The 20,129-nt window shown below is 39.3% G+C and overlaps 1 protein-coding gene across 5 annotated transcripts in view; it reads left to right on the top strand.

Moving 5' to 3' along the window:
- Positions 1–20,129, top strand: part of EYA3 (EYA transcriptional coactivator and phosphatase 3) — a 123,485-nt gene that overhangs the window by 68,988 nt on the left and 34,368 nt on the right. For all 5 annotated transcript variants that reach the window (XM_010380357.2, XM_010380361.2, XM_010380356.2 and 2 more), the window contains 4 exons: positions 6,890–6,975; positions 11,006–11,189; positions 13,193–13,332; positions 19,918–20,001. In XM_010380357.2, coding sequence (XP_010378659.1) covers positions 6,890–6,975; positions 11,006–11,189; positions 13,193–13,332; positions 19,918–20,001 — 494 coding nt within the window. The remainder of the gene's footprint in view (positions 1–6,889; positions 6,976–11,005; positions 11,190–13,192; positions 13,333–19,917; positions 20,002–20,129) is intronic.

Here is a 20,129-nt window from a genome sequence, read left to right as displayed (position 1 = left end):
ATTAACTAAGTCCGTTGTTTATTTGGATTTCCTGTGTTTTTATATGATGTCCTTGTTCTGTTCCAGGATCCCATCCAGGATACTACATTACATTTAGTTATCACGTCTCCTTAGGCTTTGTAGTTTCTCAGACTTTTCCTTGCTTTTAATGACCTTGACAGTTTTGAGGAGTCCAGGTATATTTTAAGATGACCCACTCTTAGAATTTGTCTGATTTTTTCTCATGATTATGATGGGGTTATGGATTTTAAGGAGGAAGGTCCCAAAGGTAAGGTTCCATACTATCATCGTTATTCATGACTCTTGATATTGACCTTGATTATCTAGTTGAAGTAGTATTTGTCAGTTTTCTCCATAAAGTTATTCTTTCCTCCCTTTCTGTACTGTATTCTTTAGATAGAAGTCACTATGTACAGCCCACAGTTAAGGAATCATGCTGCCCCTTCTTTAGGGTAGAATATCTACATAATGTATTTGGAATTCTTCTGCCCAGATTTGTCTCTTCTCCCCAATTTGTTAATTTTTTCAGTCATTTGTTTATGGACTCATAGATATTTAATTTATACTTTGGGTTATAATCCAATACTACTTTATTTATTTTGTTCCAGTTTGGCCACTGGGAGCTCTTTCAGTTGGCTCCTATGCCTTTTGACATACTCCCATTTTTTTTAGTTTTTGGTTGGTTTTGTTTTTTTTTTTCCCCCAGCACTTCCTTACTTCCTGGCATTACAAGATGCTCCAGGCTCATCTTGTATATTACCTATTCAAGTCCTATTATCAACCATTTTTTTTTAAGGAGTCCTGGTTCCTTTTATTGGAAAGAATGGTATTCAAAACCAAGATCTGGGCTTCCAGCCTGGGCAACATGGCAAAACCCCATCTCTACAAAAAAATATGAAAATTAGCCAAGTATGGTGGTACATGCTGTAGTCCCAGCTACTTGGGAGGCTGAGGTGGGAGGATTGCCTGAGCCTTAAGAGGTCGAGGCCGCAGTGAGCTGTGATTCTGCCACTGAACTCCAGCCTGGGTAACAGAGTGAGACCCTGTCTCAAAGAAAAGATCTGAGCTTGAGGGATGTTAATTGCTGCTAGGGTGTCAGTGACATTTATTTTAGGCTTTCTCAGCTGACAGAGCAAAGAAATATATGTGGATATACTAACCTATGTAAATACACATATCTATAAATATTTCTGTATGTCGTAATCTGTATCTGTGTTAAGTTAAACATGAGTTCTTACTGATTTCTTGAGCTCTGATCCATTATTACATAGATAATTCTATACCCAGTCCCTTGTTGATCTGTAAATCTCCCCTCCAGCAATAAGAATCTTTTAGGCCAGGTGCGGTGGCTCACGCCTGTTATCCCAGCACTTTGGGAGGCCAAGGCAGGTGGATCACAAGGTCAGGAGATCGAGACCATCCTGGCTAACATAGTGAAACCCCATCTCTACTGAAAATACAAAAAATTAGCCGGGCATGGTGGCGGGCGCCTGTAGTCCCAGCTACTCAGGAGGCTGAGGCAGAAGAATGGCATGAACCTGGGAGGCAGAGCTTGCAGTGAGCCGAGATCGTGCCACTGCACTCCAGCCTGGGTGACAGAGCCAGACTCCAGTCTCAAAAAATAGTAATAATCTTTTATTAGAAGATTTTTATTATGTTGATTTACTAAGCTCCTTGTGGGGAGCAGTGCTTGCAAATAGAAGGCACTCAATAAATATTTGATAAAGGATTAAGTGAACGAATGACCCACTTAGGCAATCAGTTTTAACCACAATGTGTACGGCTTCTACTGGATCAGGAATTGTCATTTATATTAGTCACATACTGAGAGTAAGTTTTAGGAACCCACCTGTCAACCTTTAGCAGAAAATAATGATTTTAGGCTGGGCGTGATGGCTCATGCCTGTAATCCCAGCACTTGGGGAGGCTGAGGTGGGTGAATCACTTGAGGTCAGGAGTTTCAGACCAGCCTGACCAACATGGTGAAACCCCGTTTCTACTAAAAATACAAAAATTAGCTGGGAGTAGTGGCAGGCACCTGTAATCCCAGCTACTCAGGGAGGCTGAGGCATGAGAATCGCCTGAACCCAGGAGGCAGAGGTTGCAGTGAGCCAAGATCATACTACTGCACTCCAGCCGGGGTGATAGAGTGAGAGTGCGTCTAAAAAAAAAAAGAGAGAGAAGAATGATTTTGCCCTTCATGCTTAGTGCACACAAGATTGATGTATATGAATCCCACAAATATTTATTGACCATCACCTGCTATATGCCAGGTGCTTCACTAGATGCTGGAGATCATAAGACAGCAGGATTCTGTCTTGTTGGAGCTTACAGACTAGTGGAGTGGGAGGAGAAAACAAGCAAGTAAATACATAACAGATTTTGAACAGTGCTCTGAAAAAAAATTGATTGCTGTGATTAAGAAAACAGAAAAGGTCTTGGTTTTAATAGAGAGGTCAAAGAGACCCTCTTTGAGGGAGTGAGTCATGCTGAGGAGCCATCATGCTAGGAGGGCAAGGGGGGTGGAGAGAACAGTCTAGGCAGAGAGAACAATATTGCAAAAGTCCTCAAATGATAAAGAGCTTGTCTGGTTTTAAGTAACTCAAAGAAAGCCAGTGTGAGCAAAAGAGGTAGAGTGACATGATCTAAAATTAGAGAGGTGGGTAAAAATTAAATCTTGCACAAACTTTTATGTGCCATTAATGCTTGAATTAACCTTTTAACTTTGTAGCACTGTCACTTAGTGCAGCTGTGCCACTTACCATTCTGTAACTGTGGTATTCTGTTCAAAGCTATATCTGTATATTGTCTATATTAAGTGGATATTTAATGGGGCCTGGTTCTCAAAAGTGTTGTCTTTCAAGTTTTTGCAGCTCCATTGTCAAAACAGGAGTGATGGCTGTCCAAAAACAGTTGACCATGCCATTAGCATTTGGAGACCTAGCAGCCTTTAAATATATAGTAATAAGAGCCACCACTTGAGTTTTACTTGATTATCTAAATTTGTTGTTTTTGTTGCATAGTTCATTGTTGCTACTTTTGTTTTTAAACCTGCAATTGAATATTATTTTTGCGCGTGCGCACACACACACACACACACACACACGATCTGTATTTTTAAAAAAGTGCCTGGCTTTTTAGTCATAGCTGTATATGGGGTAGGGTAGGCAGTGGTTGTGTACATTTTTAGGTGAGTTTGTCTTGGGTTCTATGGTGGTTATAAGGGCCTAAAAAAATTACTTAATTATTGACTAACTTCCCTCACTAGAATTTAAACTCCTTGAGGGCCAGGACTTTGTCTTACTATTTTATCCTTAAGTGGCTGAAACTGTTTCTAGGCACATAGTTGACCCTGATATACTTAATGGGTTTGCTGAATGAATGAGTGGCACATGTTAGAAATAGTTTGGCTTAGTTGGAGAAAAAAAGTGTTATTAAGCCCTATGAACTTTCTGGGTCAGCAGACCAAGATCCTCTATAATAGAAACCAACTATTGCTCAGAGAAATTTGTGCTTTTAGTAAAGTACTTGTTAAAAACTCAGAGTTATATCAATGCTAATCAAGACATTAAACTTTCTAGCAGGAATATAATAAGAGTCTATGGCCAGTTGTTTTTAAGGTTTACCATTTTACCTCCAGTACAATTCATTAAGTGGTTTGAAAATTGTTAAATTTCTAAAACCACCTTGTCAATCAGAGTACATTTTTCCCCGTTTATACAGAGATAAGATATGACTGAGTTGTACCTCCCACCATTATTAAGTTATGGAGAAGTGGCCGGGCATGGTGGCTCATGCCTGTAATCCCAGTACTTTGGGAGGCTGAGTCCGGTGGATCAGCTGAGGTCAGCAGTTCAAGACCAGCCTGACCAACATGGTGAAACCCATCTCTACTTAAAAAAAAAACAAAATTAGCCGGGCTTGGTGGCACATGCCTGTAATCCCAGCTACTTGGGAAACTGAGGCAGGAGAATTCTTGAACCCAGGAGGCAGAGGTCGCAGTGAGCCGAGATTGCACCATTGCGCTCCAGCCCGGGCAACAAGAGTGATACTTGTCTCCAAAAAAAAAAGAAGTCATGGAGAGGGTAGGACAGAATTAAAGATCAATAGGTGAAAAAGAGGATTGTATGCCAGGACCAGGGCCAGAAGAAAACTGAACTAAAAATGGACTTGCTGGGGAAGATAAACTTAAAATATTAAATCGATTCTTTATTTTATTTCCCACCTTAAATCACCTATGTTCAGTCTGTTTTATTGCAGGCCTGCCTAGGATATGTACCAATAACAGCATCTGGAAACTATTCAAAATTATTTTCCCACAAGAATGATTAAAACCATTTACAGAGTCAGTTACCCTGTGTATTGTCATGTTTTGGCACTTCCTCTTAGAAAAAAAAGGATGGGTTAAGCCACAGTAGAAAAGAAGGTGAATATTGGTTGAAAGAAAATACCATCTGTAAAGTTAAAAAACCTATTTCATTTAGTTGTTACGTTTAAGAAAGTAAGCCCTTAAGAGTCCTTTAGTTCCCCTGAAGCAAAGAGTACTGTAGAAAATAAAGTTACTCTGGGGAGTTAGGAAATTTGTTTTTGTTTTTGTTTTTTTAATTTTTTTAAATTTATTTTTTGAGATGGAGTCTCACTCTGTCACCCAGGCTGGAGTGCAGTGGCGTGATCTCAGCTCACTGCAACCTCTGCCTCCCGAGTTCGAGTGATTCTCCTGCCTCAGCCTCCTGCATAGCTGGGATTACAGGCACACACCATCACACCTGGCTAATTTTTGTATTTTTAGTAGAGAGGGGGTTTCACCATGTTGGCCAGGCTAGTCTCAAACTCCTGACCTCAGGTGATCCACCCACTTCAGCCTCCCAAAGTGCTGGGATTACAGGTGTGAGCTACCACACACCTAGCTGTAGTTAGGAAATTTGAACCCTTGTTTAGCTGCTGACCCTGAGGAAGAAGCACTGGATGAAGAATTGGGAGATCCAAGTTGTCCTTTTGATTATCTTCCATTAGTTTTGCTGTTGTGGACAAATTACTTTAACTCTTCTTTGTCCTAGGTTCTTCATCTTAAAGCTGAGGTTGCAGCAATAGCTGTAACTGAACTTACTCTCTTCTAGATTGTCTTCTAAGCAGAGTACCCTTAGGGAAAGGGAAGAAAATTCTCTGATTTTGACCAGAGAGCACTTAAGTTTGTATTCCATTTGTTCTCCTGCCCTGTTCTCAGTGGAAGTTTTCTTACTAATTTTCCCTCTGGGGGACTTTGTTGTTAATGGGACAGGTAGTCAGTTAGGTCTACCTGATGGTGAACCCATATGGTGTGTGCAGCTGCAGTAGGAACCATGTCTAAGTGTGTTTATGATAAGTGAGGACAAGGAGTTTGAGAACGGTACTGATAATGTCAGTTACATTGTTCACCTGAGAAAAGTCACTGTGGTTAATGCTGGTCATTGAGATTTTGGTGAAAACCCTAGTAGAGTGAACCTATGATAGAAGCTTAAAACTTAACCCAAATTACTTGTCTTTTATGTTTATTGTTTTATATGAATGGAAATCAGCATTTTCTTTCTTTATTTTTTTAAATTTTTTTTTTTTTTTTTTTTTTTTTTTTTTTTTTTTTTTTTTTTTTTTTTTTTTTTTTTTTTTTGAGACGGAGTCTCGCTCTGTCGCCCAGGCTGGAGTGCAGTGGCCGGATCTCAGCTCACTGCAAGCTCCGCCTCCCGGGTTTACGCCATTCTCCTGCCTCAGCCTCCCAAGTAGCTGGGACTACAGGCACCCGCCAACTCGCCCGGCTAGTTTTTTGTATTTTTTAGTAGAGACGGGGTTTCGCCGTGTTAGCCAGGATGGTCTCGATCTCCTGACCTCGCGATCCACCCATCTCGGCCTCCCAAAGTGCTGGGATTACAGGCTTGAGCCACCGCGCCCGGCCAAATTTTTTTTGAGACAAGAGTCTTGCTCTGTCACCTAGGCTGGAGTGCAGTGGTGCGATTTTGGCTCATTGCAACCTCCACTTCCTGAGTTCAAGTGATTCTTGTGTCTCATCCTCCTGAGTAACTGGGATTACAGGCCCATGCCCACCATACACAGCTAATTTTTATATTTTTAGTTCACCATGTTGGCAAGACTGGTCTCGAACTCCTGGCCTCAAATGATCCGCCTGCCTCGGCCTCCCAAAGTGCTGGGATTATAGGCATGAGCCACTGCATCTGGCCTCAAATTACTTGTCTTAAGACAGCCCAAGTAGCATGTAAGGTACCTTTTTTACCTGACCAGAGTAATATTTAATATTTTCTGAGTTTTTCCAGGCTCATTGCTAAAGTCTGTAAATGCCACATCATTGTGTTTATTGATCCACATTAGTAATCTATTATTTGAGTAGAACTCAAGAAACAATTCTAAATGCTTTGGAATTTGGAGGACCAGCTCTGTTTCTCCAGTAATTATGTTGTATTAGGAAAGGCATAACTTGGGGCAAGTGACAGTAAACAATATCACAGTGTAAGGTTTACCAGAGCTCTACTGCTTTACAGTAGATCACATTGCAGGTGAGTCATTTTTCAGCCTCTGGAGAAGATGGACTGGAGGAACTGGATTTAGCTGTGATTTCATTGATATTATTAGTATGAGTTGTGAATTGTATATTTATCCTTTTAGGCCTTTAGTAAGAAGAATTGAAGACTCAGGTTGAAACAGAAAGATGTTTCAAGTGTTTTGTTTTTAACCAAGTGTAAATGTAGCTACCCCATGCAAAAAAGCAAAATGAGTGTTTGCTTCCTTTGCCAGTGTTGTTTATCTCCTTATAAATCTGTTCACTTAAAACACATCTATTTTCAGTTTCTTCTAACCTTTTACATAATATCTTTAATATCTTTTAACCCCATCAATCCTCCAGCTTCAAGCACAAATGCCAGCCTGATATCTACTTCTTCTACAATTGCCAATATTCCAGCAGCAGCAGTAGCCAGCATCTCAAACCAGGTATGATGCTACTTTTGTTCATCCTGTTTGATAGAGTTCATCTAGCTTACTCTTTCTTCTTTCCGTGGTCAATTTGCCTATCTAAGAGAAAACCAGGAAGAGTATGGGCTGTGGAGACTTTTTTCTGGATACCTTCAGAACTCGGACCCAGGATGGTATCTTAGGCTACTGTCTAGTTTTTGTTGTTCCTCTGCTGAGTCTCTCTAGAATATGGTTATGTCTGTTCCTTGTGTTTGTCTTCACTTCCTACTCTGTCCCTACTAGAATGTAAGCTGCATGAAAGTAGGGATTTATTTTTCTATTTTGTTCATTTACATATTCCCAGGGTATAGAAAAATGCCTGCTGCTTACATCAAAGGAACTTGATAAATATATATGGAATGAACAACTCATTCTTTATTAATTTTTTGTGGTCTATTCTTGATCACCATTATATTAACTATGCTTAGGAGATCACTGGTAACACCTTCAGTGTTCTAGAGTTTTTTATTTTTGTTTTGATTTGCTGTTTTCTCTACAGCAATTATCATCACCAGTGTCTGCTTGGATCTTTTCCTGGCTACAGTTAACATTACTATTCTGGTTCTTATTTTAGTATTACACTGTTTTTGCTTTTTTTGAGATGGAGTCTCACTCACTCTGTCACCCAGGCTGGAGTACAGTGGTGCAATCTTGGCTCACTGCAACCTCCACCTCTCAGGTTCATGTGATTCTCCTGCCTCAGCTTCCTGAGTAGCTGGGACTATAGTCATGTGCCATCATGCCCAGCTAATTTTTGGGTTTTTAGTAGAGGTGAGGTTTCACATGTTGGCCAGGCTGGTTTCAAACTCCTGACTTAGAGAGATCTGCCCGCCTCAGCCTCCCAAAGTGCTGGGATTACAGGTGTGAGCCACTGCGCCCAGCCTTGTTTTTTCTTTTAGTCCACAAATATTTATTGAGTTCCCACCTGTGTACCTGGTATTTTTCGAAGGACTGTCTCTTTCCCTCTCGTAGCTCTTCATTTTGACCCTGTCTTTGAATGTGGACAGTCTCTATTTAGTTTTTCCACGTGTTAGTTAATTCATCCACAGGAATGTTTAACCACGTAATGTCCATTTACTGTTGCCGAACTTCCAACTGATTGACATTTTTTTCTTTAATGTCTTGCTGTTTCCCTAAATTCAGCGTATCTAAAATCAGACTTTTATTCCAGCCCTTTTTATGTCACTTTGTCTTCCAGAAGTAAAACCACTTTTCTCTGACTTCTTAATTCTTGTCAGTGATACTATGTTTTTCTTAATAAACATAGGCCTAAAACCAGACAAGATACCTTCCATTATTTTTCTTACAACCTTACCCAGTCTGGTCATTTCTCAGAATCTTTGAGAAGAGTTTTTCCTTTTTGCTGTCATCTCCCATGTTTTGGTATTTTCCCCTTTAATCCTGAATTACCATGGTTAATTGCTCATTTTATTTCCAGTTTTTTCCCCCTTGTGCCTGTTCATTCTCTAAAATACTCTCATTAATTTTTTCTAAATTCCACTTTTTATCATGTTACTGACCTGCTCAGAATCTTTTCATGTGTTTTGTTTGTTTGTTTGTTTGTTTTGAGACAGAGTCGCTCTGTGGCCCAGGCCGGAGTGCAGTTGCGCAATCTCTGCTCACCACAGGCTCCGCTTCCTGGATTCACCTTCTTTTCTCCTTCTTTTCGTGTTTTTATTTGTTGGTTTGAATTTGAGAGTCCCCATTCCCTATTCCCTAGCCCACAAGCTATATACTATTGCCTGAAGAATCCAAGTCTCATTGCTTTACCAATCATTCAGGCCTACAGAGGTCCTTTGTTTCAACCAGACTCAGCATCTGTGGTCCCTGAATAAAATCTCTTCAGAGCCTATTCGTGTTCTTACTTCCTCTGCCTATTAATCTCAGAAAGCTTCTTCACCGTCACACTCTACAATGATAGTTGTCTGTTCTGTATTTCAATCATTTGAGATATATTTTATTGACATTTTGTTGTCTGTCTTCTCTCCTGCTAGATTTTTAACTCCCTTGAGTTCTGCTAGTGTGACTTATTCTTTTCTTTAATATATCCTTCTTCTGCCCATGCACAAATACACACATACATAGAATTATATTTGGTTTATAGTAGAGATACCCAATGACTAATTAGAAATAATTGATCTGATCAGTTAGCTTTTTCTTACTTGCCACCAATATCAGTGTCAATGGATTAGGTGTGTATTTGAGCTGTCATACCCAATTTTTTTTATAGCTTTATTAGGGAATAATTGACATACAGTAAACTACACAGATTTAAATTGTACAGTTTAGTAAGTTTTGCCATATATGTGTATATATATATATACACATATATGTATACACTTATTTGCCATATAAGTTTTGCCTATGAAACCAAAAGTTTTATCCCAATATTTTAAGAAAACTTTTTTTTTTTTTTGAAACAGAGTCTTGCTCTGTTGCCCAATCTGGAATGAAGTGGCATGATCTCAGCTCACTGCAACCTCTGTCTCCCAGGTTCAAGCGATTCTCCTGCCTCATCTTCCCTAGTAGCTGGGACTACAGGCACACGCCACCATGCCTGGCTTATTTTTGTATTTTTAGTAGAGGCTGGGTTTTGCCATGTTGGTCAGGCTGGTCTCAAACTCCTGACCTCATGTGATCTGCCTGCCTCAGCCTCCCAAAAGTACTGGAGTTGCAGGCGTGAGCCACCGTGCCTGGTCTTTTTTTTTTTTTTTTTTTTTTGGAAACAGTGTATCACCTAGGCTGGAGTGCAGTGGTGCAATCTTGGCTCGTTGCAACCTTTGGCCCCCTGGGCTCAAGTGATCCTCCCACCTCATCCTCCCAAATAGCTGAGACCACATGTGTGCATCACCATGCCTGGATTTTTTATATTTTTTTAATGTTTTTATATTTTTAGTAGAGAGAAGGTCTCAGTATTTTGGCCAGGCTGGTCTCGAACTCCTGAGCTCATGAGATCCTCCCACCTCAGCCTCCCAAATAGCTGAGACCACAGGTGTACATCACCATGCCTGGATTTTTTTTTATTTATTTATTTTTATGTTTTTGTATTTTTAGTAGAGAGAAGGGCTCACTCTTTTGGCCAGGCTGGTCTCGAACTCCTGAGCTCATGAGATCCTCCCGCCTCGTCCTCCCAAAGTGCTGGGATTATAGGTGTGAGCCACCGTGCCCAGCCAGGAAACTATTTTTAAAGAAAACCTGATTGTTTTAGGTAGATAATCAGGTTGTTTTTTGTTTGTTTTGTTTGGAGACAGGGTCTCACTCTGTCACCCAGGCTGGAGTGCAGTGGTGCAATCTCAGCTCACTGCAGTGTCCGCTTTCCAGGTTCAAGTGATTCTTGTGCCTTAGCCTCCCAAGTAGCTGGGATTTCAGGCATGTGCCACCACACCTGACTAATTTTTGTGTTTTTAGTAGAGACAGGGTTTCACCATGTTGGCCAGGCTGGTCTTGAACCCCTGACCTCAAGTGATCCACCCACTTTGGCCTTCCAAAGTGCTAGGATTACAGGCATGAGCCACTGCACCCAGCTGATAATCAGTTTTTAAATTAAGACACTTTAATGTAGGAGATGTGCTTTTTTTGTTTGCTTAACTTTTGTTTTGTTGTCCTTAGAAGTGCTATTATCTAGTGCAACAGTTTGTAAACCTCTTAGAGTAGAATCTTTCCCTCAAATTCTGTGCAGAAATGTGGTACATAAAATTGGGGGAAGAGGCTGTTAGAGTAGAAAAAGGGACACTGTGTGTATGTTTATGAGAGTACAGAGGACCCTTCCCTCTCAGCATTCTCCTCATTCCAAGCCTGCTCCTGGGACATCTCTTGACTCTTGGGTTTCCACAGAATGCATTTTGAAAATCATCAATTTAGATTGGAGACTGTTAGATAGGTAAATGAGAAGTCAAGTTAATGTTTTAGGAAAATAATTATGAATAAGAAAGAGGGAGAAGAAAACCTCTTGTGTTGAGATTAATGTATGCTCTAAGAGTCTTGTTTTCTTATTTCCTTTGGCCTGCAGGATTATCCCACCTATACTATTCTTGGTCAGAATCAGTACCAGGCCTGCTACCCCAGCTCCAGCTTTGGAGTCACAGGTCAGACTAACACTGATGCAGAGAGCACCACGTTAGCAGCGACCACATACCAGTCGGAGAAGCCTAGTGTCATGGTGCCTGCACCTGCAGCACAGAGACTTTCCTCTGGTAAGCACTGCAGCTCTGAAAAATTTGACTTAAGGTCACTTCATTCAACAGGTGTTTTTAGGCAATGGTAAGGATGATTTTGTTCTGGCTTAAGTCTGTTGGTTTTCCCTCTCAGGTAAGGAGTATTGGAAGCAGGCTATGAGTCGTTAGTAGGTTTAATGTATACCTGATGCTGAGAACAGAACAGAAAAGTATCAAGAACTAAAAGACTGTTTCTAACTCTTACTCTGCCCTCCCTGTAGCTTTAACCCACTTGTCACAGGGAGCTTCAGCATGTTGTAATATTTTGTAAAAGTTGGAGGACTCCAGTTTTAGTCTTGTGCAGGTTTTGAACTGCTGCTAAGGCCTCAGAGCCATAGTTGTTTCTATGTCCTGGATCCCTTTAAGATTCTGAGGAAAGCAAGTCCTTTTCCCTCAGAGAAATACATACAATTTAACCTACAATTTCAGGAGGTTCACAGCTCTGAAATGCATCAATGAATTACAGTGTCCAACTTAAAAACCTTTGACATAAAAGCTTACACACACATTTAATAAACATATGTATACATACTTTATATTTAATGAAAATTTGGTATTTGGCTTTCACATCATGTGGTTCAAGGAAAGCACTGTTTATCATTGGCACTGATGCATGTTTAGAAACAGTGCTATATAACAAGTGAACAGTTTTCTGTGCTGTTCACCCTACCAGTCTAATAAGTGGACATACAAATGGTCACTACTTCAAACTTACATAAATTTGAAATAATTACCAGTGTTGATTAAAAACTAAGGTTTTAAAGTCATTTTTCTAAATATCTTTGTTATTTTAACAATTTTAACTTTTGAATAATGGAGAATTTCAAACATAGAGAAAAGTTGCAAGGCTAGTGTGGTGAACACTTACATCCATCATTCATCTTCAACATATCAACTTATAGACAATTTTGTTTCAGGTATACATCATCTAGTTCCCTCCCCAGATTCCAGGCATTGTTCTCTAAACAATAAGTATGGTACTCGTTAACATAACCACAATGGCATTATCCCATCTTTGAAAGTTCAATACTAATAATGTCTTAATTTTTTTATTATCAAGTACCAAAATGTATTTGTATTTCCAACTTTCTCATAAATGTTATGAGTTTTGTTTCTCTTTTTGCTTAAAGTAGGATCCAACCCATTCCACAGTGTATACATATTTCAAAACAACATAAAGCATATACAGTTTTTATCTCATTAGTAAATAGAAATAATAAATAAATAGAAAATTTGAGGGGGGAAAATTAGGATCCAAATAAGGTCCATAAATTGTGATTGATGGTTACGGGTATTTTGTGTTTCATCTCTATTTTAACCTATAAATCCTCCCATCTCTTTTTCTCCCCTTTGTAGTTTGTTTGTTGAAGAAACTGGAGTGTTGATCCTATACAGTTTCCTAGTCTGAATTTTGACAGTTATATCCTCATAAGGTGGTTTAACATGTCCTGCTGCCTTCTGTATTTTATTGTAAATTGGTGAATGAACACTTGTTTTCAACTGTTGGCAATGTATGGAAACATTTTTGGTTGTTACACTAGGTGGGGGGGGTGCTTCTGGCATCTAGTGGGTAGATGCTAAGGATACTGCTTAACCAAACATCCTATAATGTGCAAGACACCCCCCCACAACAAATAATCATCTGGTCCAAAATGTCAGTTGTGCCAAGTTGAGAAACTCTGATCTACAAGTTTGACCATGAAGATTCAGGTTCATCTTTTTCTTGACAAAACAACTTCATTGATATTTTCTTCCATCATGGGGTAAGGATATAAAGTCTGGTTATAATTTTTCTGATGTTAGCCAGCGCTGATGCTCAATGCGTAGATGTACACTTCCTAATTGCTTACATAAGGTTTAACTTTCCAACCTTTATCCCTGCATTATGACTCACAAGGGCAGAGAGTCCGCTAACCCTCTTCCTACCCTTATTCTTATAGCCTATGACTCCTGACAGCATATGTCTCACTTTTTCTTTCCAGGAGACCCTTCTACAAGCCCATCTTTGTCCCAGACTACACCAAATAAAGATGCTGATGATCAGTCCAGGAAAAACATGACTAGCAAGAACCGGGGCAAGAGGAAAGCTGATGCCACTTCTTCCCAAGACAGTGAATTAGAAGTATGAGAAGAAACCCATTTGAGTTACCTACTTTGTTTTTTTCTCACTTCTTAAGTTTATCAAAAATGTTTTTGAAGCTCACAGAGATAATGTAGACTATGTTATGTGCCCTTTAATTCCTGAGCAAAATAAACTGAATTGGCCATGTAAAAAGAAAAATGCAAAAAGAACAAATTATTCTGTATATTCCAGAAGAGAACAGAAATAATTCATCATATTCAGGAAGCAGAGGGAGTTACAAGTCATGTCATACTGTTCTCTATTTAAAATTGTAAAAGGGTCAGGTGCGGTGGCTCACACCTGTAATCCCAGCACTTTGGGAGGCCGAGGCAGGAGGATCGCTTGATATCAGCCTAGGCAACATAGTGAGACCCCCATCTCTAAAAATATATTAACAAAAATTAGCTGCACACCTGTAGTCCCACCTACTTGGGAGGCTGAGATGGGAGGATCACTTGAGCCTGGCAGGTTGAAGCTGCAGTGAGCTGTGATCGGGCCACTGCACTCCAGCCAGGGCAACAGAATGAGACTCTGTCTCAGAAAGAAAAGAGAAAAGAAAAGAAATTTAAAAGGAAAGGACTAGAGTGCTTTTAGCCAAGTTTCTGTAAGACGCAAACAGATCTGGTAACTTATTAATGAGACTAGCACTGATTTATTCTGTAGTGTAAGTACTATATGAGTTTATTATGGACATACATCTGACTTCATCATTAAAGACATAAAGGTCATGCAGAGTGCTAAAAATAGTGAAGTTTTGTATTTTTGTTTTCTGTTTTCAGTTTTTCTATAGTGCTATTATTTAATGAGGGGAAAATATATATTTAACTATGAATCCATTGATAAGTGCTCTTAAGACATAGGTGAACTGAGGCTGTATCTGAAGCCTCTCTTTCTCTTTTTTTCAGAGGTTTGGAGTGAAGAAGAAAGTAAATTTCTGATATATTTCTTAGGAAAAACTGAGAACTCATTTTTTAATTGTCTAAAATATACATAAAATTTACTATTTTAGCTGTTTTTAAGTATACAATTTAGTGTCATTATACATTCACAGTATTGTATAACCATCACCACTGTGTATTTCTAGAACTTTTTCATGATTCCAAATGAAAACTCTGTACCCATTAAGCAATACCTCCCCATTCTCCCTTCTTCTAACCTCTGGTAACCTCTATTCTACTTTCTGTCTGTGACTGCCTATTCTAGATATCTCATATAAGTGGAATCACAGAAAATGTATCCTTTTGTGCCAGACTTACTTCATTTACCATAATGGTTTTGTTTGTTTGTTTGTTTGTTTGTTTTTGGGATGGAGTCTCGCTCTGTCGCCCAGGCTGGAGTGCAGTGGCACCATCTCGGCTTACTGCAACCTCTGCCTCCCAGGTTCAAGTGATTCTCCTGCCTCAGCCTCCGGAGTAAATGGGATTATAGGTGCACACCACCATGCCTGGCTAATTTTTGTGTTTTTAGTAGAGACAGGGTTTCAACCATGTTGGTCAGTCTGGTCTCAAACTCCTGACCTCGTGATCCGCCCACGTTGGCCTCCCAAAGTCCTGGGATTACAGGTGTGAGCCACCACGCCCTGCCTACCATAATGTTTTTAAGGTTCATCCATGTTGTAGCACGTATCAGAATTTCATTCCTTTTTATGTCTGAATGTTTTATTATATGTGTATACAACATTTTGTTTATCCATTCATCTGTTGATGGACACTTGGGGTTTTTCACCTTTGTGCTATTGTAATGCTGCTTTGACCATTGGTGTACAATTATCTATCTGAGTGCATCTTATCAGTTCTTTTTGGTATATATGTAGGAGTGGAATTGCTGAATGCTATTGTAATTCTGTGCTCCACTTTTTGAGAAACCACCAAACTATTTTCCATTGTGGCTGCACGGTTCTATACTCTCACCAGTGATGATACATAAAGGTTCTAGTTTGTTCACATCCTCACCAACATTCATTATTTCCCATTTTTTTGATAATAGCTATTCTAATGGATGTGAAGTGGTATCTTACTGTGGCTTTGATTTGCGTTTCCCTAGTGCAGTGGCACGATCTTGGCTCACTGCAACCTCTGCCTCCCAGGTTCAAGCGATTCTTGTGCCTCAGCCTCCCAAGTAGCTGGGATTACAGGCGCATGCCACCACGCTTGGTTAATTTTTGTATTTTTAGTAGAGATGGGGTTTCACTATGTTGGCCAGGCTGGTCTTGAACTCCTGACCTCAGGATATAGGTATCTCATATAAGTGGAATCACAGAAAATATATCCTTTTCTCCCAAAGTGCTGGGATTACAGGCATGAGCCACTGCGCCCTGCCCTTTGCCCAGTTTTAAACTGGATTGTTTGGTTTTTCATTGTTGAGTTGTAGGAGTTCTTTATATAGTCTATATTAATATTCTAGAATATTCTAGATTATTAATCCCTTATACTAATCAGATATATAATCTTCAAATATTTTCTCCCATTCTGTAGGGTCTTTTCACTCTCTCAATACTGTCCTTTGAAGCACAAAATTTTTATTGTTTAGGAAGCCTGATTTCTATTATTGCTGTGCTTTTGGTCTAATACTTGTTTCTTTTTTGTTTTGTTTTCTTGGTGTAAAACTTAATACAAGGTTATGAAGATTTTTTATGTATTTTTTCTGAGATTTTCATCGTTTAGCTCTTAAATTTAAGTTCTCCATTTTGAGTTAATTTTGTATATGGTGTAAGATAATGGTCTAACTTTATTATTTTGCATATGGATATCGAGTTTTCCCAGCACTGTTGAAACGACGTTCCTTATTGAATGGTTTTGGCATCCTATTAAAAATTAACTTATGATGTTGGTTGTGGGTTAAATACTAAAAGAAGGTAAAAAAACAAAACTAAAAAAAGAAAAAGAAAAATTGATCATATTTTTAAGGCTTTATTTCTAGACTCTCAGTTTATTCCATTTGTCTCTATGTCTGTCCTTACGCTAGTACCATACTGTTTTGGTTACTGTAAGTTTTGAAATCAGAAAGTGTGAATCCTTCAACTTTGTTCTATTTCAAAACAGTTTTGGTTATTTGGGGTTAGATTTCGTAAGAATTTTAGAATGCAATTTTCTATTTTTTTAAAAACTACTATTGGGATTTTGATAGGGATTGCATTGAATTTGTAGATTGGTTTGGGTAGTAGTGTCATCTTTACAATATTAAGTCTTCTAATCCGTGAACATGAATGTCTTTCCATTTATTTAGCTATGTCTTCTTTAATTTTCCTCAGCAATCTTTTATAGTTTTCAGTGTATGTGTCTTTTGCCTCCTTGGTTAAATTTATTCCTAAGTATTTTATTTTTGATGCTATCACAAATGGAATTGGTTTTTAAATTTACTTTTCAAATTATTCATCGCAAGTATATGGAAATACAGCTGATTAGCCGAGCAGCAGTGGTGCAGTCTGTAATCCCAGCACTTTGGGAGGCTGAGGTGGGTGGATCACAAGGTCAGGAGTTCAAGACTGGCCTGACCAACATGGTGAAACCCCATCTCTAGTAAAAATACAAAAATTAGTTGGACATGGTGGCAGGTGCCTGTAACCCCAGCTACTCGGGAGGCTGAGGCAAGAGAATTGCTTCCACCTGGGAGGCAGAGGTTGCAGTGAGCCGAGATCATGCCACTGCACTCCCGCCTGGGCAACAGAGCAAGACTCTTGGGGTGGGGGTGGGGAATAAATACAGCTGATTTTTGCATTTATTTATTAGCTTTAACAATTTTCTCTGGGTTATTTAAGGTTTTCTACATATAAGATCATGTCAGCCAGCCAGGCGCGGTGGCTCACGCCTGTAATCCCAGCACTTTGTGGGCAGATCACCTGAGGTCAGGAGTTTGAGACCAGCCTGGTCAACATGGCAAAACCCTGTCCCTACTGAAAGTACAAAAATAAAAAAAAAAATTAGCCAGGCCTGGTGGTGCACACCTGTAATCCCAGCTACTTGGGAGGCTGAGGCAGGAGAATCGCTTTAACCTAGGAGGTGGAGGTTGCAGTGAGCCCAGATTGCACCACTACACTTCAGCCTGGGTGACAGAGCGACACTCTTTCTCAAAAAAAGAAAAAAAGATTATGTCATCTGCAAACAGAGATAATTTTGCTTCTTCCTTTCCAAATTGGATGTCATTTTCCCCTTTCTTGCCAAATCTCTGTGGCGAGAACTTCCAGTACTATGTTGAATAGAAGAATGGAAGTGGCAAAACGAGACATCCTTGTCTTATTCTTGATCTCAGGAGTAAAACTTGCAGTCTTTCACCATTAGGTATGATACTAGATATGGACTTTTTTTTTTTGGAGACGGAGTCATGCTCTGTTGCCCAGTCTGGAGTGCAGTGGCGTGATCTCGGCTCACTGCAACCTCTGCCTCCCAGGTTCTAGCAGTTCTCCTGCCTGGACCTCCCGAGTAGCTGGGATTACAGGCACGTGCCACCACACCCGGTTAATTTTTTGTTTTTTAGTAGAGATAGAGTTTCACCATGTTAGCCAGGATGCTCTTGATCTCCTGACCTTGTGATCCACCCACTTCGGTCTCTCAAAATGCTGGGATTACAGGAGTGAGCCACCGTGCCCGGCCAGTTATGGATTTTTTATATATGACCTTTATCATATTGATAACATTCACTTCTATCCCTAGTTTATTGAAAAAATACTCAAGCTAGGCATAGAAAGGGTGTTGAATGTTGTTAAATGCATTGTCTCCGTCAGTTGAGATTATCATGTAGCTTTTTCCCCCTTGTTGTATTAATGTGATGCATTACTTTGCATAATTTTTTTTCTAATAAGCCTTTTGCACTCCTAATTAATTTTTTTATGTTGAGTGAACTATCTTTACATCCTTATGTTCTGGGAACTAATCTCACTTGGTTATGATGTTTAATTCTTTTTTCTTTTTTTGAGACAGAACTTCACTCTGTTGCCCACGCTGGAGTGCAGTGGCACAGTCTTGGCTCACTGCAACCTCTGCCTCCTGGGTTCAAGTGATTCTCCTACCTCAGCCTCCCTGCCTAAGCCTCCCAAGTAGCTGAGACTACACGTGTGCACCACCACACCCGGCTAATTTTTGTATTTTAAGTAGAGACAAGGTTTCACCATGTTGGCTGGTCTCAAACTCCTGACCTCAGGTGATCCGCCTGCCTCAGCCTCACAAAGTGCTGGAATTATAGGCATGAGCCACCATGCCCGGCCATGATGTTTAATTCTTTTAATATGCTGCTAAATTTGGTTTACCTCTATTTTGTTTAGTTTTGTAGATGTGTGGTTTTTGGGGTTTTTTTTTTGTTTTTTTGCGTTTTGTTTTTTTTTTTTTTTGAGACAGAGTCTCACTTTGTTGCCCAGACTGGAATGCAGTGGTGTGATCCCTGCACACTGCATCCTTGACTTCCCATGCCCAAGTGATCCTCCCGCCTCAGCCTCCCAAGTAGCTGGGACTACTGGCACTGCACCACCAGAACTGGGTAATTTTTGTGTTTTTTGTAGAGATGGTGTTTTGCCATGTTACCCAGGCTGGTCTCAAACTCCTGGGCTCAAGTGATCTGCCTGCTTCAGCCTCTCACAGTGCTAAGGTTGGCCTGTTGAGTATTTTTATATTGATTTTCACAAGAGATGTTGGTCTGTAGTTTTCTTACAGTGCTTTAGTCTGACTTTGGTATCAGGATAATGCCAGTCTCATTGCATTAGTCAGGAAGTATTCCCTCCTCTTCTATTTTTTGTAAGAGTTTAAGGAGGATTTGTGTTAATTCTTTAAATGTTTGGAAGAACTCACCATTAAAACCATCTTGTCCTGGACTTTTCTTTGTTGGGATGTTTTTAATTATGCATTCAGTCTCCTTACTAGTTAAGCTCTTACCAGATTTTGTATTCCTTCTTGAGACAGTTTTGGTACTTCATGCTATGTATTTCTAGGAATTTGACCATTTCACCTGAGTTTCCCAATCTTTCGGTATACAACTGTTCATAGTATTCTCTTGTAATCCTTATTTCTGTAAAACTGGTAGTGATGTCCCCACTTTCATTTCTGATTTTAGTCATTTGAATCTTCTCTCTTTTTTTTTCCCTTAGTCAATTTAGCTAAAGGTGGTGAATTTTACATTTTCAAAGAACTTTTTGATTCATTGATTTTTCTCTGTTGTTTTTATAGTCTGTCTTTTATTTATCTCTGCTCTAACCATTGTTATTTCCTTCCTACTGCTAGCTTTATGTTTATTTTGCTCTTTTTCTCGTTCCTCAAGATATGCAGTTAGGCCATAGATTTGAGATCATTTGTCTTTTTAAATGTATATATAAAATACATATATGTATAATATATTCGTATATATAAAATAAGCTATAATTTTTCCTCGTAGTACTTTCACTGTATTCCACAAATTTAATGTTTTATTTCTGTTTTCATTCACCTCAAGGTATATTCTAATTTCACTTATGATTTCTTCTTTGACCCATTGGTTGTTTAGGATTGTATTGTTTAATTCCTACATATTTGTGAATTTCCCAGTTTTCTTTCTGTTATTGATTTCTAGTTTCATTCTGTTGTAATTGGAAAATATACTCTTTTTCATATATTCTTTCCTCAGCGGGTATTTCTATGGGACTTGGATGAAACCATCATCATCTTCCACTCACTTCTTACTGGATCCTATGCCCAGAAATATGGAAAGGTAATTTGAGTCTTCTTTGTTGTAACTGTCCTTCTGACTATATAGTCCGTCCCTCTTCTGACACATAACTGAAATTATTTCTCTGCTACCCCTGTTGGCTGGCTTTTTACTTTCCATGTAAAACTTCA

This window comes from Rhinopithecus roxellana, chromosome 12 (assembly GCF_007565055.1).
Source record: "Rhinopithecus roxellana isolate Shanxi Qingling chromosome 12, ASM756505v1, whole genome shotgun sequence".
Lineage (NCBI taxonomy): Eukaryota > Metazoa > Chordata > Mammalia > Primates > Cercopithecidae > Rhinopithecus > Rhinopithecus roxellana.
The sequence above is the reverse complement of the archived record's forward strand: the minus strand, read 5'-3'. Positions and strand labels throughout refer to the sequence as shown.